The following is a 24,552-nucleotide window of genomic DNA, read 5'->3' as shown; positions in this document are numbered from 1 at the left end:
GAAGTGGACAACTAGACTCCTAAACAACTTAAAAAACGATGTAGTAAAAAGAAAAGTCAACCAAAGGGCAACATGCAAATAAAACCTCTCCAGGAGTAAAAAAAATTAAAGTTTAATTTGTCTGTATTGTTTAATGGATTGCTAAATTGGCCATGCCCACCCAGTCACATGACCACCTAGCCACGCCCGCCCACCCAGTCTGAGGGACCATGAGTTGGCCCCCTGTTTAAACAGTTTGAGGACCCCTGCTCTATGCCGTAGGCAAATTTCTTATTAGCCGTAATCCAACCTTCTAACCAATATTATTCTACTTTCCCAAAATGTGTCCTGTTTATTTAACAAACCTCCTCCCTTTCAATTTTTCCACTACACATTGCATTGAATGCTGGCAGGCCAATGCTTCTGTTATTTTTAACCACCTGATCAGTCCAATCCTGAATTACCATAGTATTTAAAACAAAGACTCCTGTGGCATATTAAAAGCCAAACAAGTTTATTTTTATCACCCAAGCTTTTGTGAATCACAGTCCGATGAATTGGATAGTCTTTAAGGTTGGTACCATAATATCCTTTTATCCCACAATGTCCACCCTAAGGCTGGTGCTTCAAACAGTAACATGACTACCACTCTGAAAACAAAATAATATTTGTTCCTTTGTAATACCTTAACATTTTTAATTGAGATTAACTGCACAAATATAGACTTCTCATGAAATAGTGTGTCAAGTCAGCTCCTGAAATGAAATACAACTCAAATGTTCCTGACTGTTGGCTCACATTTTGAATCAAGATACTAAAAGCTAATGAAGTTTTTAATGTTTTCATTTACCTCCCTTGAGCATCAATAAGAAACACTTTCTAGGCCCTACTGAATAAGAGCGCCTCAAAAATGCTTTCAGCTTTGAAATGCACAATTATCTCAGAATGAGGGAGGCCTGAAAGGAGACCGAAAATAATTACATTTCTCCTTAGGTGATGAGGGATTTGGTTGCTTGCACTTATGGCTCCCATATCCTCATTATCTATTCCTTGGCAGAGTTAAAAGTCTCTCAAAGGCCCCTATGGACTCAAGAAAACATGAATGACTGCATGAACTGAAAATATTGACACAAATTTCTCTAAACCACTCTCAATCTTTTATTGATTAATAACACAATTGCTAGATTGTTGTTTTAAAAAAGGGAAAAAATAGCTTGTATGGGGGGAAAGGAAGAAGCAAATAGGCGGGTTAATTGTCTTAAATTGCTTTCTAGCACAACTAGAAGGAAAGAAAGAAGCAACCAGATCTATTCCCCCTTCTTCCCTCCTATCTATTAGAAAAGGATTCTCACTTACACATGTATTCCAGATTTAAAGAAAATATAGCATGAGAATAAGTACCCTTTAATCTCTCTTCCCATGTAAAGAAAAAACAGTGACAAACTATATCTTCTTCTTCCTCCTACTGTATTCTCACAGGTGCAGGGTCCACTTTTCAGATCATTGAGCACCACTGCATGGTCAGCTGCATCTCCAGGGCGCAGGCCCATGGCTTGCATATCTTTGTTGATGTCTTGCCTCTGGAGTGGGTTCTACTTACCTTTACTACTGGTTTGCAATGGGAGCATGCTTCTGTGCGTGCTTCGCTCATGCACACGCGCTTCTGTACATATGCAGATCACCCGTGATGACATCGTGGTGGGTGGGCGAAGCCTCCCACCGGTTTTATTACAGGTTCTATAGAACCGGACCGAATCGGGGGCAACCCACCACTGCTTGCCATCTTTGTTTTGGATGCCCATGAGGTCGCCGGCCACCCTAACCCTAACCGACGCCTAAATATTGTAGAATCCAGGCACATAATCTTGCACAATTTAGACAGTATAGCCATATATAGTCATGAAACATACCTGTAAATAATATGTTCCTTTTTGTTGGGCATACATCATTAAGAAACTGTAATCCAAATTCTGTTTTGTTCTCCACCTAAACAAACAAAAGAACCCCAGCTTTCTGTCTTATCTATGGTCTAGAAAATAGATGGAAGAATTGACGTGATGAAGTGGTAGTCACTGATTATTGTGCCAAAAAAAATTTCTTGCACTGAAAACAAGGAACTAAAGTAGAAACCTTCAAACTTAGAATTGATCAGTTGTATTGTAAAAAAAAATGATGAAGATGCTAAACATTTAAATCCAGAGACTAATATATATAGTGGACAGAATTTCACCATGTTGTTCTAGAAAAATCTTCATATGCATGGCTTCTTGTATCTGCTTGGAAATGTAGGCAACAGTCTGATGTATGTGTCAGTTTTCCTGGAAAGGGCTAAAGGTAAAGATAAAGGTTCCCCTCGCATATATGTGCTAGTCATTCCCGACTCTAGGGGGCAGTGCTCATCTCCGTTTCAAAGCTGAAGAGTCAGCGCTGTCCAAAGATGTCTCCGTGACTATGTGGCCGGCATGAGTAAACGTCGCGCACAGAATGCTGTTACCTTCCCACCAAAGGTGATCCCTATTTTTCTACTTGCATTTTTTATATGCTTTCGAATTGCTAGGTCGGCAGAAGCTGGGACAAGTAACGGGAGCTCACCCCATTACATAGCACTAGGGATTCGAACCGCTGAAGTGCCAACCTTTTGATTGACAAGCTCAGCGTCTTAGCCACTGAGCCACCGCATCCCTTCTTCTCCTTAAAATTTTTTTCCCCTTAAAAAATTGCCTCAATATGATCCAGACTGCTTTGTCAGTTGTAGTTAATAATGTTTCTTATAGCTTTGATATCTGTATCCCTTCATAGAAAATAGGGACCCGCTAGCTCATCAATATGAAGGGGCACAATTTTGAATTCCACCAGATATATGAATACATTACATCAGGGGTCCCTAACAATTCATCTCTTGTGCACCAACTAAAGCGGGACAAAAACTGGGATTAATTATTTTAAAATTAATACAAATATAAAATTTCAAAACTGATGTTATTCTAAAGCTGACTGTAATAAGTTCCTTTTCATTAATACCCTGCTTATATCTGCCTTCTATTGGTAGCTGCCTTATGTGTTAATCAGAGACAATAAACATGTTTCACTATTATGTTTTATTATAAATTTATTTTATAATGAGCATGTGCAAAAATGGACATGACATTTTAAGAAATAAAATAATCCTAATTTAAAAATACATACAAAAATGCAATCCAAGGATCTTATCATCCCATCTTTCATACCTTACTCTTTCTTTTGAATCCCCAAATGTTTCCTTAAGATTGGAGAAGTCAGGGTAAAAGGATTCATGGGGAGAAATAACTTCCAGAGCACCAGAATGAACTTCATTTGGAAAGCTGAAGAAAGAAAAGAACAATATTTTCTTCCAGTGAGTGTTCAGTTAGGATAATTAGAAGCACTTCAACTGATAGGACTTCAACAGAAGATGGTGCCAATATTATATTTGTTGTGGCCCACCGGTGGCCAGTGGAGCTGGCAGCAGAGTCGGACAGTGAGGAGGTTAGGGAGGAACTTGGGCCAGTCCTGAGGACTGGGGAAAGCTTGGACAAGGGCTCTGCATTGGAGGCAGAGAGGGAGATAGACAGCAGCGAGGCAGAGGAACAGCTGGAGCCTATTCCCAGTGTGTGCATGTGCAGAGCTGCCAGAAGACAACAACTCAGAAAGCAGGGTCGACATGGGAGTAAAGCCACACCTTGGAGGTGATTGGCCTGTTCCATAGGAAACAAAAGAGCGCGTCCACAAGCAAACTGGTAGCGACGGGTTTTAGGTTTTAGGTTTAAGTTTAGATTTTTAGGTTTTATTTGATTTATATACCGCCCTACTCCCGAAGGACTCAGGACAGTGAACAGCCACAAGATAAAACACACAAATACAAAATTTAAAAACAAAATCGAATTAAACAATTTGGCCCAAGACAGATTTAAAACACCCCAATAATTAAGAACAGATTAAAATTTACATTTTAAAAGGGAAAAAGGGAAAATTAGGCCAGGCCAGCCTGATGGAATAAAAAGGTCTTGAGAGCGCGGCGGAAGGTGCGCAGATCCGGGATCCTCCATATCTCTGGGGGGAGCTTATTCCAGATGGTAGGTGCCCCCACAGAGAAGGCTCTCCCCCTGGGGGCCACCAGTCGACATTGTTTGGCCGACGGCAGCCGGAGGAGCCCGTCTCTATGAGAGTGTACTGGCCGGTGGGAGGCTATTAGTGGCAGCAGGCGGTCCCGTAGATAACCAGGTCCTAAGCTATGGAGCGCTCTAAAGTTTTGAAACCTGCCCCTGATACACACACACCACACACATATATAAATGTACACAGAGAGAGAGAGACATATACAGTGTATGTATATGAGAGAAAAAGAGAGACGGAGGGAGGGAGAGAGGGAGCTGGGTGACTTTCCGATGAGACCAGTCACTCTCATTTAGCTAAACCATCCTCACAGGATTATTGTTGTTGGGAAAATAGGATGAAGATGTGTTGAATATGTTTTCCGCCTTGAATTATTTGTAAACATAATAAAGGCAGGATACAAATAAATAAATAAATATAATTTTATTAAGAATTTTGATTATAATAATAAAATCTAATGTATCCTTCTCTAAGTTATTCTCTTGGCCTGTCACTTATACATCCACTTTCAATACCTTCTCTATGTTGTCAGGTAAAAAAAATTCTATATCTTTCATAACTTCCATAACAACTTTTGCACATAGTGTATCCGTAGAAACAGACATCATTACTGACACTGTTGATATGTAGGTACTATTTTCTGATTCCATCATTCAAAAGTCTCCTTCAGAATTTTTATTGTCATAATGATTTATCATTTTATAAGCCTGTATAATATTTAATCTACCTAAATTTTTTTGTCCCCTCTAGTGTCCAGTTTTTGAAATCAAGAAATTGTTTATCTATGTTATGTCTTACAAAAACAAAAACAGTACAGGTAATCCTCAACTTACGATCACAATTGAGCCCAGAATTTATGTTGCTAAGTGAGAAATTGTTAAGTGAGTTTTGCCTCATTTTATGACTTTTCTTGCCACATTTGTTAAGTGAATCACTGCAGTTATTAAGTTAGTAACACAGTTGTTAAGTGAATCTGGCTTCTCCATTGACTTTGCTTGTCAGAAGGTCACAAAAGGGGATCACATGACTCCAGGACAATGCGTTGTAAATATGAACCAATTGTCAAGCATCCGAATGTAAATCCCATGACCATGGGAATGCTGCAACGGTCATAAGTGTGAAAAATGGTCGTAAATCCCTTTTTCAATCCCATTGTAACTTCAAGAGGTCACTAAATGAACTGCTGTAAGTTGAGGACTACCTGTATCTATTTCTCATGAGAATCTGTTTGTACATTATAATTCATTCCAAAATTTTATTGTAAAAGTTTCAATATTCCAATTTTGTCTGGACCCTTAGTCCATTTACAACTTTATAAGATCAAGATCAAAATCTTCTTTAACATTTTACTATTTATTTCAGATTCTTCAAATTCTTAACCTTATGATTAAAATATTTTTTAATCATACTCATTTTCAAATTTGTCATACAAAAGGTCTCCAATAGTTTAGAAATTAATGAGCAAAGTGGTTAGAAAGTGAGATAAAAGTCTTTTCCCTAGTTGTAAGCAACATGGCTACTACTACCTTGAGGTAACTTGGATGGACTACAAATGTTATGAATGAATGAATGAATGAATGAATGAAAGAAAGAAAGAAAGAAAGAAAGAAAGAAAGAAAGAAAGAAAGATCATCTCCATGGCATAGGGCCTAGCTATCTCCAAGACCGCCTGCTGCCACCGACGACCTCCCATCGACCCGTGCGCTCCCACAGAGAGGGCCTCCTCGGGGTGCCATCAGCCAAACAATGCAGGCTGGTGACCCCCAGGGGAAGGGCCTTCTCTGTGGGGGCTCCCACCCTCTGGAATCAGTTGCCCCCTGAGATAAGGAGAATCCAGGACCTCAGTGCCTTCCGCCGTGCCCTTAAAACCTTCCTTTTCCAACAAGCCGGGCTGGCTTAATTCTTTTTAAGTGTTTTTAATTGTTTGGTTTATTGTTTTAATTAATGGGGCCAAATTTATATACATTTTTTTTTTAACTGTATTTTAATATTTGTATTTGATGTTTTTATTTGGCTGTTCACCGCCCTGAGTCCTCAGGGAGAAGGGCGGTATACAAATTCAAAAATAAAAATAAAAAAAATAAAATCTCCCAATACTCAAGTCAATAACAAAATGCCATGCAGTCCTGCAATCACAATATAAGGAACAGCTGTCTGGAGACTATTGGCGGGGGTGGAATCTGCCATCCTCTCCTTATCACGAGAGTTTCCAAGGAACCAGGCTCCTCACTGGTTCTCTTGTCTTTGCTGTGGTTCTCAGTTCGCCATACCTCCTCCGGAAGCCTAATACCTGCGTTAACTCAATTTAGATTATGGAACTAAGGGCATGCAGTCCCTGACATTACATAAAAGCAATTTGCCTCTTAGAATGAGTGAAACCTCAAAGATAAAGATACAGATTAAACATTAGGAAGAACATTTTGGTAGTGGAATCAGTTACCTCAAGGAGTGTTTCTTCCCATTCAATCTGAAGATAGTCATTTATTAGGGATGTTGTAGTTAATCCTGCAGTGTGCATGGGAGCGGACTTGATGACCTCTTGGGTCTCTTATGATTCTATGAATGAATCAGGTCTCTTCTACTATCTTAAATTGAATTATGTATAATGAGTGTGTTTGTGTGTGAGCATGTATATGTGTTGAGGGTAAAAAAAAGGAAGTTCATTCTGCTCCTGCTATTAGAAGGTTGAACTGCTGAAAGGAACTGTGTCTGTGTTACTGAAGAGAACTGGAATTGTAAGCAAACTATGTTTTTGTGTTGAACCGTGATTATTTGAAGAAGTGTTATCTTTGTTTTGAGAAGCCAAGTTTGGTATTTTTTACTACAAGTAAAGACTGTTTATTTTTCTTTAAACATTCAGAGTCTGTGAGTATCTGTGTGTTTTGCTAAGCAACATATCTATTCGCTGTCTGGTCCATTGCACTACTTTGCAGAGGGCAGTTTTACCCTCAACAATATGTACACACACACACACTACCCATATACTTTGTCTATCATCTACAATTTTTAAGTAAAGGTAGCAGTACAGCTTAGAGAATTTTCAAAAATTTTTAAAGGTAACATGCAATTAATTTCACATTACACAAAATTTAGTATTAGTGAATTTTTAAGCAATACCTATCACATATTTTCAGATTTTTAAAGATTTACCTTTTTTTAATGCTTCCCGCAATGCTATTAACGTATGTTGAGTTCACCTAGAAAAATTAAAGAAAATTTCAGAAATGTTATTTTCTGAAACCCAATTTATTTATTCTTCATAGTCCCTTCTTTTTCATCAAGAATATACATAAAAGATCCAATCTGGCTTGGTCACTGGGATCAGAGAGTTAGTCTTCCAAACTTTTGGACTCATGCTGGAGCCCATCCTCAGGGAATGTCTCTCTAGCAGAGCATATCTAATTTTCCATTATATTATTATTAAGATTATTGTAAAATGTAAAGTACATAGTATTATAGCTTTAAATTGTCTTCTTAGACTGAAATATTTGATCAAAATTGACACATACTGAAGACACAATACACAGTTGTTGAAATTCATTTTCCCCCATTAATCTACACTCAGTATTCCATAATGACAAAGTGAAAAGAGAACATTAGAAATGTCTGTAAATTTATTAAAAAGAAAAAACTGAAATATCACATTGGCATAAGCATTCAGACCCTTCACTTAGTACTTTATTGAAGCACTTTTAGCAGCAATTACAGCCTCGAGTCTTTTTGAGTATGACACGATAAGCTTTGCACACCTGGATTGGGAGATTTTCTGCCATTCTTCCTTGCAAATAAATCTTCTCAAGCTCACTCAGTGGAACAGGTTTTCGTTGAGGATATCCCTCTACTTTGCTCCATTCAGCTTTTCCTCATCCCTGACCCATCTTCCAGTCTCTGCTGTTGAAAAACACTGCCATAGCCATGCTTCACTGTTGGGTGATGAACAGTGCCTGGTTTCCTCTAGACATAATGTTTAGAATTGAGGTTCAATCTTGGTTTCATCAGACCAGTGAATCTTGTTCCTCACAGTCTGAAAGTCCTTCAGGTGCTTTTTTCCAAACTCCAAACAGGCTTTCATGTGTTTTCCGCTGAGGAGAAGCTTCTGTCTAGTCACTCTGTCATAAAGCCCAGATCAGTGGAAGGCTGCACTGATGGCTGTCCTTCTGGAACTCTGTCCCATCTCCACACAGGATCTCTGGAGCTCAGTCAGAGTGACCATCGGCTTCTTGGTCACCTCTCTTACTGAGGCCCTTCTCCCCCAATTGCTCAGTTTGACCTGCTGCCCAGCTCTTGGAAGAATCCTGATTGTGCCAAACTTCTATTTGAGAATTATGGAAGCCACTGTGCTCTTAGGAACCTTCAGTGCAACAGAAATTTTATTGTAGCCTTCCCCAGATTTGTGCCTTGCAATAATTCTCTTTGAGCTCTGCAGGCAGTTCCTTTGATCTCAATAGCTTTTGCTGTGCTACAGTATGCATTGTCAGCTATGAGCGTGTCTTTCCAAACCATGTCCAATTAATTTAATTTACCATAGGTGGACTCCAATCAAGGGCTAGAAACATGTCAGCAATGATCAAGAGAAATGGGAGGCACCGGACCTAAATTTCAAAGGGTCTGAATACTTATGCCAATGTGATAGTTCAGCTTTTTCTTTTTAATAAATTTACAGAGATTTCTAAACTTCTGTTTTCACTTTGTCATTATGGGGTACTGAAAATAGATTAATGAGAAGAAAATTGGCAAAAGTGAAGGGGGTTTGAATACTTTCTCAATGCACTGTATTTGGTTCAAAACCAAAGTAAAATAATAAAGTAGATGTATAGGGTTGTAGAATATAGTTGGACTGCAAAATATGCAGAAAACATCCTGGTAAATTTGCTAAAAGCTTGCTATAAAGCCAAAGCCAATAAACTGCATTTGAAGATGCTTAATGCCTAAATTGAGGTATAGTAGGAAGAATATATGTTACTTGCTTAACAATCATTAATTCAGTGACCATTCAAAGTTACAATGGTGCTGAAATAATGGTAGTGACGACTGATCCTCAACGTCATGGCCATTGTAGTGATCCTGCAGCCACATAATCAAATTTTTTCATTGTTCACAGCCTGTCCCCATTTACAAGCACAATGTGTACTTCAAATCATTTTCCTCTTCCTCACCCTAGTCTCTGCCCTTTTGGCTGCCTTCCAATCTACCACCTACTCCTGCTGCGATGAAGGGCCAGCAGATGCCTCAGCACATTTTGTCAGCAGCAGAAAGAAGAAGATGGCAAAAGTCAACTGGGGACCAGGGCAGTGGTGGGTTGCTACCGGTTCTCTCCGGTTCTTGCAAACCAGTAGTGGAAATTTTGAGTAGTTCGGAGAACCGGTAAATACCACCTCTGCCTGGCCCTGCCCCCAATCTATTCGCTGCCTCCTGACTCCCAGCTGATCAGCTAGAAGGAAAAAATCAGGGCTCACTTGACAAAGAAGAGGAAAAAAAACACAAGACACCATTACTTTAAATTGAGAAGCCAAGAAGCCTCCCAACTGATTGGCTAGAAGATAAAAATCAGGACTCACTTCTCAGCCAGGCAAAGAAGAACAGAAGAAAAAAAAAGACTCTGTCGCTTTAAATTGACAAGCCAAGAAGCAGCTGCTGGAAGGAGGTTTTTACTTGCAGAAGCAAAGTGACATTCAGCAATTAATTTCTGGGGCAGCTGAACAACAAACTGGATAAGAGGAGGGATTCTTATATGGTCCTATGTTTTTGAAGTTTTGGGGTTTGTGCAACATGGGCTTTGTGTTTTTAAAAAGGTTTGGGCGATTTCCATTGTGAAATATCCTGTCTTGAATTAGTTTTCTGCCTGCTTGTAAATGGAGCCCAACTTCCAGCTTCCACTTTCTATTATCTCTAAGCACCGGTAGCTGTTTTCTTCTTGCAAAGTTTCCTTTATGCAGCTGGCTGGAATGTGGAATGAGTATCAGGCAGGTTCCTTGTTAGCAGCTTGATTTTTCCTTGCTTTTCTGGGAGCCTTTTCTCATGAGTAATATTTTATTTGGGGAAATGAAGAGGGGGGAGTTTGATTCCTTTCCAGAGCAGGTTAGTGGGGTAGGGAGGGAATGGGGATTTTGCAGTATCCTTCCCCTGTCATGCCCGCCACGCCACATCCACCAAGCCACACTCACAAAACCAGTAGTAAAAAATTTTGAAACCCACCATTGCATAAATCCATCTTAATATGCTATTCCTGGTATGTGATGTTTTGTATACGTACAGAGAAAGAAGCACTCTTGTAATCTTTGACTTTTAGGCTTGCTGTCAAACATCAGCCATAATACTAACAACTCCATTAGTATTATACTAATACTACTTTTGAAAAATATGCAGGTTGTATTACACGAATGGCTATTTTATATGTGAAATTATGACTGAAATATTTCTGCATCTATATTGGTTCACACTGTCAGGAAGTTTCTCCTTAGTTTTAGATGGCTTCTTTCTTTGTTCAGTTTCCATCCATTGCTTCTTGTTTTGGCTTCTGTGCTTTGGAAAATACATTGCCCCCCCTTCTTTCTGGCAGCCCCTTAAAAGCCTGTTGCCTATCACACTCTTGGGCAAAGCATGTGAGCCATTTCCTCCTTTCAGTGGTCCATGAAAGTGCATCTATAGTATGTAGACAATAAAGTTGAAAAAAGGTGAACAATATTTTTACAGAACTATAGATATGTTGAGGCTGGGTGTGACAAGGAATGGCTGGGAGGGGAGGGCCAAACGAGGCACCCCTTGATGTGAGTGACATTGAGTTGGCGACGCCTACCCAGTCACATGACCATCAAGCCACGCCCACTGTCACATGACCATCACGCCACGCCCACAGAACCAGTAGTAAAAAAATTTAGAACCCACCCCGGACCAGGGGACGGGGAGGTGGTAGAGTTCAAGGTTGTAGAAAGGACAGAGATAGAGGGAGAACAGTACGAGGGGGACTTGAAGTGGAGGTGAGGGCAACAAAGCAGGAGAAGCATCAGGTCCTCACCTAACTACCACACAGTCCTTGCCAAATTACTGCAACTGTGACTATCAGAACTGCCGTTGCTAAGCAATGCCATCATGTCATGTTTTCCTTAATAATCACTTCACTTAGCAATGGAAATCCCAGTCCCAGTTAGGACAGTTAAGCAAGGATTACTATATTGGCAAACTCATTGTATATGCAATTCCTTCAATAGAATGCAACTTAAGTTATTAATATGTAGTACTATGTTTAAAATAACCTGATATTTGAAAATGAATCTGACACAGAATTTAATTTACATAAAAACCTTTTCTGGACTATAACTCTACCCATGAAAATTATGGTTTCTCTTAACATTTAAATCAAAATTATTAAATAAGGAAGGTTTCTTATTAATTGCAATTTATAAAGAATTATACTGCTGTTGATACTTTCATAATAACTTGATTTTATTAATGAACTGATATCAATTTAATATTACTTAATGGGTTTAGTGTCTATTTTCATATAATTACTAAAGGTAGATGACTGTAATGGAATTTTATTAGTATAATTTTCATGTCATTTTAAACATTAAAAGATATATACAGTATACCCCATGTTTTCCCGAAAGTATATTTTTTTGAACCCTGAAATAAGTGCTTGGCCTTATTGACATGCACTCAAAAGCCCGATTGGGCTTATTATCAAGGGATGTCTTATTTTGGGGGAAACAGGGTAAAATAAAAACTGTCCCTTATATGAATACTGTGTTGTTGCTATAGCAGTTGCACTGGCATATCTTCTGAAATACTCATCCTCTACCAGTGGTGGGTTTCAAAATTTTTTACTACCGGTTCTGTGGGTGTGGCTTGGTGGGCGTGGCATGGCTTGGTTGGTGTGGCTTGGTGGGCATGGCAGGGGAAGGATACTGTAAAATCTCCATTCCCACCTCACTCCAGGGGAAGGTTACTGCAAAATCCCCATTTCCTCCTGATCAGCTGGGATTTAGAAGGCAGAGAATAGATGTGGGTGGGGCAAGTCAGAATGTTTACTACCGGTTCTCCGAACTACTCAAAATTTCCACTACCGGTTCTCCAGAACTGGTCAGAACCTGCTGAAACCCACCTCTGTTCTCTACTATATAAATTCAATATATGATATCACATTATAATCCATCCCTTCAACATTTTCAATAGAAATATTGCATCTACAGATGAGGAATAATTTAAAACTGCATTTTTCAAATTCAATAATTATTTGTAATGATTTTGAATATCATAATATAATCTATAATAAAATATAAAAAGTAGAGTGGTTAAGGCATCTGGCTAGAAATTGGAAGACTGTTGAATTCCAGTTCTACTTTATGCTCAAAGCCAGCTAGGTGATTTTGGGACCAGACACTTCTCTCATCTGTAGGAAAGAGGCAATGCCAAACAACTTCTGAAATCTTTCCAAGAAAACTGCAAGGGCAGCCAGGAATCAATGGTGACTCAAAGATACATACACAAATGCACACAAAATATAAAGGAGAGAACACAGCACTTACAAAAGGACCTTGAACATGTTGATGGAGAAAATGAAATTTAAAAATCTTTCCATAAACTCTAATTAATATTCAGTTGCAGAGTACTAATATAATAATGGATATAAATTACTATATTTCCTTAAACTACTATATTTCCTTTTTGTTATCTTAAATGAATAATCTCATTTTATCTTACCTCTGCTATAAGGACAATTATCACACAATTTTTCTTCTGATATATAGACATTCCATTGAAAAGGGAATTCAATGTACTCATCAAATAACTTTCCTTTTTTCTTCGCACTGATGATATACCAATTACTAGGAATACTAACATACAGAAATTATTTTATTTCTAAAATAATAGCAATATCTAAAATAAGCAACTGTCAAAATAACAAAACTTATTATTATTTGGGAACTTATAAAGAAGTCTGTACAATCATTTTTTGAAAAACATATACAGGTAGTCCTCAACTTACAAAAGTTCATTCAGTGACTGCTCAAAGTTACAATGGCCCTGAAAAAAATGGCTTATGACTATTTTTCACATTTACGACTGTTGATGTATTTCCATGAACACGGGATCAAAATTCAGATGCTTATCAATCAACTCATATTTATGATAGTTACAGTGTCCTGGTGTCATGTGATCACCTCAACTTTTGCAACCTTCTGACAAGCAAAGTCAATGAGGAAGCCAGATTCACTTAACAACCATGTTACTAGCTTAACAACTGTGATTGACTTAACAACTGTGACAAGAAAGGTTGTTAAAATGGTGCAAAACTCACTTAACAACTGTCTCGCTTAGCAACAGAAATTTTGAGCTCAGTTGTGGTCATAAGTGGAGGACTATCTGTAAAAAGAAGTGAATATAAAGTGTATGTATAGTATCTTGATTATTTCAATAATTCACAAATAATATAATTTTTCATAGATCATTCCTTGATTTTTTTCAATTTATAAGATACATATACCCAAGAAATCTATCTTGTATTATTTAGGTGCTTTACAGACGTTACTCTACTTACGAACTTTCAAGTTATAAACTTTCACCAATACAAAAAAACCTGTGCACAATTCAACTTAGAAGTTCCCAAAGTTAAGAGAAAGCAGGAAAGAGTTAGTTTACAGCACACCACATGTCTGTGATGCACCATAAATTAATGCTTTCCCACTTTCTTCCAACTTCCACTCACAACTTCCATTTCCTGATCCTCCCTCATAATGTCTGTTGCTACTTAAGTAAGGTAAGAGCAGCATACTGCACAACAGTGGTGGGTTGCCGTTGGTTCAGACCGGTTCACAAGAACCGGTAGTAAAACCGGCGGGAGGCTCTGCCCACCAACCTGGACGTCTTCAGGAAGCTTCTGCGCAAGTGCGCAGTCCCGTTGCAAACCGGTAGTAAAGATAAGTAGAACCCACCCCTGCTGCACAAGTTTTTTATACTTGTTTGGACTTATAAACAAAATGGGCATATGAATAGCCTCTCAGAGCCTAACCTCTTTGTAAGTAGAGGAATATCTATATTTTTAAGTACCTGTTGTTGTTTCTGTAATTTTTTATAGATGTCAGCAGGAAATATTATGTGTATCTTAATAGTGCTATATTTCCACCATCTCAATAGAATACTGCAGTAGCTTTGTGCAAAGCTGTTGACAACATACACTTTTATGGAAATTAATCACTAGTAAACTAATGTGATTTGACCTGGAAGAAGTAGGACTAGTATGCTACTGAGTCAAATAGATTACCAATAAATTTGGGCAATTTGCCACTTTTCAGGTTAAACTTTCACTTGAAGTTAGTGAAAGAACAATAGAATAATAACAGTTATCTAAGCAGTGCACTAAACGAAAGGGAAAATGTAACCATCCAAGCTTATGTATTTTGTTTTCATCTTTAATTTAGGATTTTAAGCAATTTTCTAAGAGGGTTTCTTCATATAAGCAACTAAGCGCAGCATACTTTCAAATGTGGACATACTGTATCATCTCTTATGTTCACAGATTTGTTTTTATCTGATAAACACACTCAAATGAATAATGTAGAAACACTTAAACTGCCCAGAAATGTTTATGTTTGCACAATTACACAATTGACACACATGCAGAAACTCTCTCTTCTATATTAAATTTTATTCTCACCCCCAGTTCTGCTCTGCCCAGTTATGATTTTTGGGTAAATAGCGTCTTCATTTTTCTGTAGATGAGGCAGATAGTAGGAAATAGTTGTAGGATGTATTGAGAGTTTGCTGGAAAGGTTCAGAACTTTCCACTCCATGTAATCTTTAAAAGAAAAGGAAGATACTGATAATCCAAACATAAACAATTAACTGTCTACAATATCAAGATGCCATTCTCAAAGTGCTGGTAAAACCCGGTAGTGTGATAATGTGACAGAATATCAAGGGTGCGTTCTATAAACAGTAAAGTGTATATGATAATTTAAGAGTTATCTCCAAATTACTTCTTTTCCAAAAATTTGAGTACTATAATTCCCACAATTCATAGGCAGCATGGTTAAAAAATGGGAATTCTACAAATTTAGTACCAGTGTGATACAGGACATCAGACTGGGATATTAAATTATAAGGCCGCTATTTTTATGCAGGCTTTTCTTAGTACATTGTTAAATTTAAAATTTATCCACTCACTAGTCCTGTTTCACATATAATACATCATTAAGATTGACCTTACAATATACTTTTTAATCCTTTCTATGGATGGAATTGACTCTTAGCAATAATACTCTACATGTAAAATTGAAGATGTGCTATGCATATTTTCCATGCTAACACTGTGTATCCATTTGAAACTAATGGTGCTAGTTGATTGAGGATCTTATACAGTACAAAGAAGGAAGGAAAATAAGATTTCATTTTATATGCCAAAAATCAAACATCAATTTTACAGTGGCTTTTCCCCCCTCTAAGTAAATAATAGTTCAGTGCAAGAAAACATGTTTTGTTTATATAAGCAATCATGGGAGTTGCCTATCTCATATATAAAATCTAGGGAGCAAAATCCCTGAATACTAGAAAGGAACTATTGATTACATAAATAAAATGATTAATTAAATCCTTTCACAAAAGCATTTATTTATTTAGTGTTTATATACCACTCTGGATTCAACCAAAATTTTTCCTAGCAGTTTACAGAATAAAAATATAAAAATATCAATAAAGCCAATGAAACACAAACAACTATAAAGCAATAAATATTAGTGACCATTCTTCTCACAAATGTCCTCAACTGTTTCCAGATGGACACAAATGATGGTGCCAATCTAATTTCAAGAAGGAGGGTGTCTCATAACACAGGATCTCCAGCAGAATAACACTCTCTCTAAACACCAGCTCCTTTTACCTCTCTTGCAGATATTGGCAGGAGGCTTGCACTAGAAAAGCTGGGAGGGCCACCTCTGTGCCAAAAAGGCAATTCTGTAAGTACTTTAGTATCAAGCCATATAGATTTTACAGATCAAATCAGTGTTTTGAATTGCACCCAGATACTTTTAGTATCCAATGCAGCATCTGTAAAACCAATATTACATCTCTGCAAATCATGGAGTTGCTCTTTCAGGGAAAGTCCCTTCAAAGGCTATCACCACAGTTTAGAAAGTGATCCTTTCTACAATTCTGTCTTGCCTGTATTCAATTTAGCCTCTTTTGTCCCATTCAGATGGTAAGCACCAATTTTTATTGTATTCTGAATAATACATTCATTTAAAATGTGAAGTTAAACAGTACAAAATAGGATCAAAAAATCCTAAAACAGTAGACTCTTGATTTAACAGATTAAAACAGCAAAGGATATCCATTAAAACAGATTAAAAAACAAAACAAAAAATTAGAATGCCAAATAAATGATGAATGATGCCCCCCCACAACAGCCATGGAGTTAGACTGTAGTAACATAATTGGAATAGATGATTCATACTGTTAAATTGCTCTTGTGCCTGAATATGACATCATTGGTACAAAGAAGAATCAGTTCAAACAAACATTATGTCTTGATTATTAGTTGTCAGCAGAGATAATTTTGAAGCTGAAGTAACATAATAGTCTTGGCTGATGTGCATAATTTGCATCAACCCTGAAAAGCGAGATCAATACAGTAATTGGCTTCTGGTACTTTCAATGCTAGCAAGAAAGGATCAGTCACACTCACTGCATCTATTTTGTTGGGGAAATGATTTAAATGTGTCTTATTTAAACATGGTGAATTAGACAATTGTTTATATGGAGTTACAGTGTCTGAGTACATTTTAAAGGAAATGTCCCCTTGGCCCTTTACTTCTGAGGAGGAAAATGTCAGACAGCTTACCTGCTGAGGGGGATGTGGGGAACCAGTTATATGCAAAAATGTGTAATTTAATTAGCTTTAAGCATTGTTCCTGCATTTCAGGATATCTCCTGGAGAAAAGAGGAATTGAGGACAGCCTCAGAAAACTTGGTGCCCAACACTTAAAGAAGATTCTAAGATTATTAATGTCCTTTGGGACTATGTTGAACATGCTACAAATGATTGAAACCGCTGAAAAACATTTCTGTGCTCTGCATAGGACCTAATGATGATGATGAGGTACAGTTGTGAGAATAGGCTGGTTCTAATTCAAAACTGCAGCAAGACCCCAAAGTTAAACTGATGTTAAAAAATAATAATTTTTATAACACTATAATACAATGTTTAATTTAAAAAAATAAAATAAGTTGAAGCCCGAATCAGCAATGATAAGAGCACCATACACTTCAGAAATAGGTTGTGTTACAAGCAGAGAGCAAGCAGCAAACTCAATTTTCAGTGCCATTTTCTAGAACTACTTTCTGAAAGGGCTTTACCGTACTTGGACGTCATTTAGATTTTGATGGGAAAGCCAACTGAAGCTTGGATGTAAAAGTACTGTATCTGCAACTGAACAAAAGTGTCGCGCTGTCCTTCCTTGAAAGAAACCCAAATTTGGACTTTCAAGTTCGCGGCGTGTCCGAGGGACAGAGTCCTACCAAGATACAGTTGCTTTGCTGCAAACAAGAAGCAAAGAACTTCATATAGAGATCAAAACAAACGATAAAGGCAGAGCGCCCACCTCCTGGAAGGAACCCAGATATCCCGAAAGCTAACAGGGAGCGCACGGTCGGCAGTGGCGCGCAAAAACTTCAGGAGCTGCTTGCCGAGAGAATGGCATCGGCGGGAGTTGAAACTTGGAGCACCCTCTCTATCGGGGCAGCAACTCTCTCTGCCCTTGCCTAATGCTGGAGAGCCGAAAGTTGAGCTCCTCCTGGAGTTCTCCCCTCCAGCGGGGGGAAAAGATTACGCGCAAAGCCCGTCTCCACGGGAGCGCAGTTGGGAACCTTGTAACACAGCCCCCCGCCCCCCGGTTTTCGTTGCTCTCACCTCCAGTCCTGTGGAAGCTAATGTACCACGCCAAGGAGAAGGCTGCGCTCAGGCAGACACACTTCAGGGCGTCTCTCAGCCTGAGCCTCATCTCCCAGCCACCCTGGGAATTCCGCGGCTGCCACGCGCAACAATGGCACGTCGTCCCTTCTTTGTTGCCTCTTGGCAGCGGCGGGGCGAGGGAACGCGCGTCTTCCCGGCGGATCCCAGATGCTCCAAGAGCCATGGAGCCTTTCCCCCTGAGATTTCCCCCCCCCCACTTCCAGGGCGGCTTCTTATTGGATATTCCGCCTCTCAGATCGCGCAGGTGTGTTGCCTGGGATCACATTTCGCAGAGCTCGTATCCCGGATTTTGCAACCGCGGGACCCCAAAGTCTAAGTTGCTGCGCGAGCAACCAGTTTGCAGCTTTTTCGTTCCTTTGGGAATTGGATCGCAGGCGCCAGGGTCGACTGCGCCAAGTATTATCTTATTCTATACTATAGGATTCTGGAGCAATTCCAAAGAGAGTCTGTGGAATCAGAGAGGAGTTCCCCATAATGTGTCAAGTTGTTACCCCTCTTGCTATCTTACCTTTAGAAAAAATATTTGACTTAGTGAGCAAATATGGAAAGAGGATATCAATTCTAAAAAAGAATTTAAAAAAAAACCCTATGATTTTTGGACATGTGTGTACCTGTAACATTTTGCAATCCATTCAAAGGAAACTAAACTGTCAGCAGATCTGTTGGCATTGTAGCTGCTGTGTTTATTAAATCTGGATAGGTAAATATATGCCCACTCAGCACTGGTAGCAGCACTAGCCCTGATTCATCAATAAAAAGGTTCAAACTGGGTATTGCTTGGTAAGGAGACAAATGTCTAGGCTAGCTGCTAGACTAAGAAAGAGAAAAGAACATCCCAAAATAAGACAGCGGCAAGATCAGAAATGCTGTATTACTAAGAAAATTACATGGAACCCTCCATGGAGTCATCAGGATTGCAAATCAAATGAGTCTTTATTCCTTACATAGAAACACATATACAATATATATATACTCTGTAGAAACAAGGCAGGGAAAATATGCATAGCATGGCTTCTAGAATTCTTTCCAACTACTCTTCCAACAATCCCACCCACCTAAGAGGCATCTGTATTTTCTTCTGTATAACAAAGCAATACATTTCAGTATGTGTTATCCACTTGTGCTAGTGCATAGGTGGCCACTAAAGAGAACAGGGCAGATTGAATACATTACATTAGGGATCAGGGGACCAAGGAATGGGAGGCATGGAATGGAGAAGTTGCAGCATCTGAAACCACTGCCCAACTATCTCTTTCATAGGAATGCATGGGGTGGAGTGGATTTCTTACTGGAATGCTTTTCAGTGCAGGCTTGATCAGGCTCATTTTTTAATGTGATATTTATTTTTGCTTTCCTGAACATGAAATGCCCTCTTGTTCGGTTATGAAATGCCCTCTTGTGGGTAAGCCACCCACAGACATTGACTGAGATGGGCAGCTATGGAAATTTAATAAATATAAATAAATACTATTAATCGACAGATGAATAGGGTTTAGAGGCCCTGATGTCTTTCCCTCATTCTATTGGTCAGGAATAAAAAGCAACTCTTACAATTGAATGAATGTTCACTTCTATGTTCACTTAATCAAATTAGATAATTTCATAATAATTCTACAATCTGAACCTAATTGAAGATTTTTAGCATTTTACCATACCATTTTATAAAAATTGTAGGCAGTAATAGCAATATCTGTTTAGTTCATGTACACAAATGATACACAAATTTTAAAAACTTCATGTGAAATTGTATCAATTTTCAGTGGAACTTGCCAAATACAGTATGAGATGAGTTAAAGGCTTACGTTTCTTGCTTGAAGCTGTTTCCAAAGATCAAGATTTATTGTTGCAACATGCCTTTTGAACTTCTAATCATTAATATAATGGAACTTGATGACTATCCTATTAAGCCAGATGTATCTGACAGATCACTGTTCAAGAATACCAATATAGAGGATCATGAGAGGTTTTCACAGAATTTTATGTTGTGGTATTTGTATTTTTAATTTTGTTTCTTCAACTATAAACAGATATAGAGCAGTACTAAGATGCATGTATGTTCTTCCCATGTAATGTTGGCATTATAGTTTCCAACAGAAACTGAGTGTTAGGTAATTTGGATTCAAGCTAAAACGTTTTATGTAAATTATTATTTTTAGCGCAGGCACTTTTATGCTATATATTAATATCATTAACTTGTTTTGGAACTATCTTCCTGTATTAACAATTTACAATGACAGTTTTACTACCCCTCTTAATAGTCATTATGAATCATACATGATTATTTGTTTATGGTACCCATGAGTGTACTAGAGCGTGTAATGAGTGTGCTTTTGTGGAAACATAAATTGCCTTTCCTATAGAACTTGTGCTGCAATTTCTAGAATAAGAAATCTGTAAGTAAATAGAGAATGAGAACATTAATTTAAAAGAATCATATTATTTGATATCTATCTACTATGGTGTTCATGACATATATTTCACAATTAAACACAAATTATTAGTATACAGTAATCAAACTGTTTTAAGTTGTGGAATGGTACTAATATATATATATATATATATATATATATATATATATATATATATATATTTAATATAATGTATATATAGATATATAGATCTAGATAGATATAATCTCATATTAATAATTGTCTATAAAATATGTAGTTCAACCAAATGTATCTTGGATTGTAAATGACTGAAGTATCAAGTAGATAACATGAGTATAACTATGCTTGTTACAACTTTATAATCTGTGAAAAGTTTTTTTTTTTAATTGCATTAAAACAATGTCATGGAAATAAAATTTAAAATACATTAAAATTTCACATAGTGGCTTTTTAATCTTAACTACTAATTCATTAAAACAAACATAATAATCTTAATAATAATGTAATGAATTACTTGCTGTATCAAAATTTATTGTTGTTACAAAGAGTGCCTGAGAATGACAGCTGTTTAAAGTTGAACAATGGATATATCAGTATCAGAATTCTAGTACAAAATATTTTAAATCATATTAAAAATAGAAAAGTGATTTTTTTAAAATAATATTCTATGGTCAAAAAGAAATTTGATGAAGCTGAAGGCATTACACAACTCTGAGCATGTGCTTTGAGAACTGGAGACAGGTCAGTTGAGAAAAGTTTCACTCCAAGTGTTTCTAACTTTTGATTTTACAATTTCAAAACATGTATGTGTAACACATAGAAATTAGAAGGCTTTGCTGAATTTAGCAAATAACCTGGACATAAACATTGACCAAGCTCACAGCAAGCCATTAATTAAATTTTGTCAGAGCCAACCATTTAAACATTTATATGAAGCCAATGAGTGAAGTCATCAGTTATCTGTCAAAGATGGTATTATCAAACTACTGATGATACCCAGATGTTTTTCCTCATCATCTGAAGTAGGAGATGTCAATAATGTAAGGCTTTGCTGGGAGGCATTTTTTATTTAATTATCAGTTACCTCTCTATTTTGGGGGGTGGGGGGAGTAATCTATGAAAGAAGAAATACATAGGGTTTTAAAAATAAAACTCTCCTGGCGTTTTATCTGGCATTATGTCTTACCAGATTTGGCTGTTTAACAACTATGATTATTCCTAAATAAGGATAGATTGGCTATGGTAATTCATGGTCTGGTAACCTCCCAACTGGCTCTGTGCCTCCATGGTCATTTGTTCCATGGCTGCAAAAGGCACAGGTTACTTTGCTTAAGAATATATCTATGTCTGAGAGAGAGAGACAGAGAGAGAGAGACAAGATATGGCAAAATCAGCCTTATATAAACTGAATTGGGAAGTTCATGTAAGCATAAATAAACCTACCTAATTTCTGTGATTTTGAGCTCTAACTAGACTCAGAAACTAATGTAACACATGCAGACAGATGGAAGATGAGGGAATGTACTACATTTAATCGCCACTTCTTCTTGATGCTGGAAATTAATGATTTTTTTGAACTTTTTTTTTTTAACTTCATCATTTCCATCATCCAACAGAAATGACAATCTTAGCAAACAGTTTCCTGATTTGGGGCTGGCTTCAGGGTTGGGGGGGAATAGACTCTGCACAAATGCAATGACCTTTTGCTGTCCCCTGAGAAATCACAAATGCTTGCCCTAAAACTACCAGACAGTGAGGACTTCAGCACTGCTAACCACATCACTGAGATGTGTAAAAGGTAGTAGAGAAAGACAAATGCTTTTGATTTCAGATAGTCGTAGTTCCCTCCATCTCAAGGGACAGCTTTGGTTTCCTGAAACAACTTCCATTCATTCTTTGATTTGGACTCTGACTGGGTAGATTCAGGAGGAAGGATGGAGGCAAGTCTTGAGAATATTACCTGGGAAGAGTTTGATTCTGTGACTCCGGAAAACGTGGACAAGATACTGGGCAGACTGAGCGCGGCCACATGTTTATTGGACCAGTGTCTCTCCTGGCTGGTGCTGGCCTCTCGGGAGGTTACACGAGGCTGGCTCCAGGGGATTATAAATGCTTCCTTGAGAGAGGGTGCCTTCCCCACCATCTTGAAAGAGGCGGTAGTGAAGCCTCTCCTCAAGAAGCCTTCCCTGGACCCAGCAGTGTTGGCTAATTACTGTCCAGTCTCCAACCTTCGCTTCATTGCGAAGGTTGTTGAGAGTGTGGTAGCGCGACAGCTTCCTCAGTACTTGGATGAATCGGCTTATCTAGATCCGTTCCAGTCGGGCTTCAGGCCTGGATACAACACGGAAACGGCATTGGTCGCATTGGTAGATGATCTCTGGAGGGCCCGGGACAGGGGTTGCTCCTCTGTCCTGGTCCTATTAGACCTCTCAGCAGCTTTTGATACCATCGACCATGGTATCATGCTGCACCGGTTGGAAGAGTTAGGGGTGGGGGGCACTGTGTTGCGGTGGTTCTCCTCCTTTCTCTCTGATCGGTTGCAGTCTGTGTTGACAGGGGGGCAGAGGTCGACCCCGAGGCCCCTTGTATGTGGGGTGCCACAGGGGTCGGTTCTCTCACCCCTTCTGTTCAACATTTATGTGAAGCCGCTGAGTGAGATCATCCGTGATTTTGGGGTGAAGTATCATCAGTATGCTGATGATACTCAGCTATACATCTCCACCCCGGACCACCCCAATGATGCCCTTAAAGTGATGTCCCGGTGCCTGGAGGCTGTACGGATCTGGATGGGGAGGAACAGACTCAGGCTCAACCCATCCAAGACCGAGTGGCTGTGGTTTCCGATGTCCCGATATAGTCAGTTGGTGCCATCACTGACTATTGGGGATGAGTCATTGCCCCGCACGGAGAGGGCTCGCAACTTAGGCGTCCTCTTGGATTCACGGCTGTCTTTAGAAGAACACTTGACGGCTGTGGCCGGGAGGTCTTTTTATCAGGTTCGCCTGATTCGCCAGTTGCGTCCCTTTCTGGATCGGGACTCGTTAAAATACGGTCACTCATGCCCTCGTCACTTCACGCCTGGACTACTGTAATGCGGGCTCCCCTTGAGGAGCACCCGGAGGCTCCAGCTGGTCCAGAATGCGGCCGTGCGGGTAGTTATGGGAGCAGCATGGCGCTGCCATGTGGCTCCCCTCCTGCGCGAGCTGCACTGGCTCCCTGTGGTCTTCCGGGTGCACTTCAAGGTCTTAGTTACCACCTTTAGAGCGCTCCATGGCTTAGGACCAGGGTACTTACGAGACCGCCTTCTGCCACCAATAGCCTCTCACCGCCCAGTATGCTCCCATAGAGAGGGGCTTCTCAGGGTGCCGTCAGCCAAACAGTGTCGACTGGTGGCCCCCAGGGAAAGAGCCTTTTCTGTGAGGGCACCCACCATCTGGAACGAGCTCCCCCCAGAGATACAGAGGATTCCGGATCTGCGCACTTTCCGCCGTGCCCTCAAAACATTCCTGTTTCAGCAGGCCGGCCTGGCCTAACTTTCCCTTTATATTGCTTTTGATTTTATTTTAAACTGGGATGTCTTGAATTATCTAGGACCAGAGTGTTTAGTATATTTTAATTGGTTTTTTTTAACTTTTGTATTACATGTATTTTTATCGTTCGCTGTTCACCGCCCTGAGTCCCTCAGGAATAGGGCGGTATATAAATTAAATAAATAAATGAATAAATGAATAAATAAATAAATTCTGCCCTGTTGGCTCTTCTCCTGTTTCAAGTTTTACTCAACTATAGGAATCTTCAATTTGATCAAATAAGTACTATTATATTAATCCTAACTACAGACTGTTGTTCATTTGTTTCATTATGTCAATAAGATACGACTGCGGTTCTCAAACATTTTGGTCTCTGGACCCCTTTACAATCTTAAACATGACAGGACCCACAAAGCTTTGGCTTACAAGGGTGACATCTATCCAAATATATTACATTAGCAATTTTAAAATATTTGTCGACCCTTGAAAGGGTTTTGCAGTCCTCCAAGGTTTTTTAGTCCACACTTGGGGAGCCTTGAGATAGGAGAACGGAGGA

General features: G+C 38.8%; 1 protein-coding gene across 4 annotated transcripts in view; it reads right to left on the bottom strand.

Annotated features, from left to right (window-relative positions):
• Nucleotides 1-18,262, bottom strand: part of MGAT4D (MGAT4 family member D) — a 30,073-nt gene extending 11,811 nt beyond the window's left edge. Inside the window, exons 1-7 of one of the 4 annotated variants that reach the window (XM_034401364.2) lie at nucleotides 18,014-18,127; nucleotides 17,466-17,640; nucleotides 14,765-14,905; nucleotides 12,811-12,944; nucleotides 7,261-7,307; nucleotides 3,207-3,320; nucleotides 1,890-1,965 (exon numbers count right to left, since the gene is read on the bottom strand). In XM_034401364.2, the coding sequence (XP_034257255.2) occupies nucleotides 1,890-1,965; nucleotides 3,207-3,320; nucleotides 7,261-7,307; nucleotides 12,811-12,944; nucleotides 14,765-14,900 (507 nt within the window). In that variant the 5' untranslated portion in view covers nucleotides 14,901-14,905; nucleotides 17,466-17,640; nucleotides 18,014-18,127. Of the gene's footprint in view, nucleotides 1-1,889; nucleotides 1,966-3,206; nucleotides 3,321-7,260; nucleotides 7,308-12,810; nucleotides 12,945-13,408; nucleotides 13,474-14,764; nucleotides 14,906-17,460; nucleotides 17,641-18,013 lie in introns of those variants that run through there. The other 3 variants (XM_034401363.2, XM_034401362.3, XM_060686847.2) reach the window with 3 other exon arrangements.
• Nucleotides 18,263-24,552: the final 6,290 nt, after the last annotated feature.

Source organism: Pantherophis guttatus, chromosome 8, assembly GCF_059756535.1.
Source record: "Pantherophis guttatus breed Tessera chromosome 8, ASM5975653v1, whole genome shotgun sequence".
Lineage (NCBI taxonomy): Eukaryota > Metazoa > Chordata > Lepidosauria > Squamata > Colubridae > Pantherophis > Pantherophis guttatus.
The sequence above is the reverse complement of the archived record's forward strand: the minus strand, read 5'-3'. Positions and strand labels throughout refer to the sequence as shown.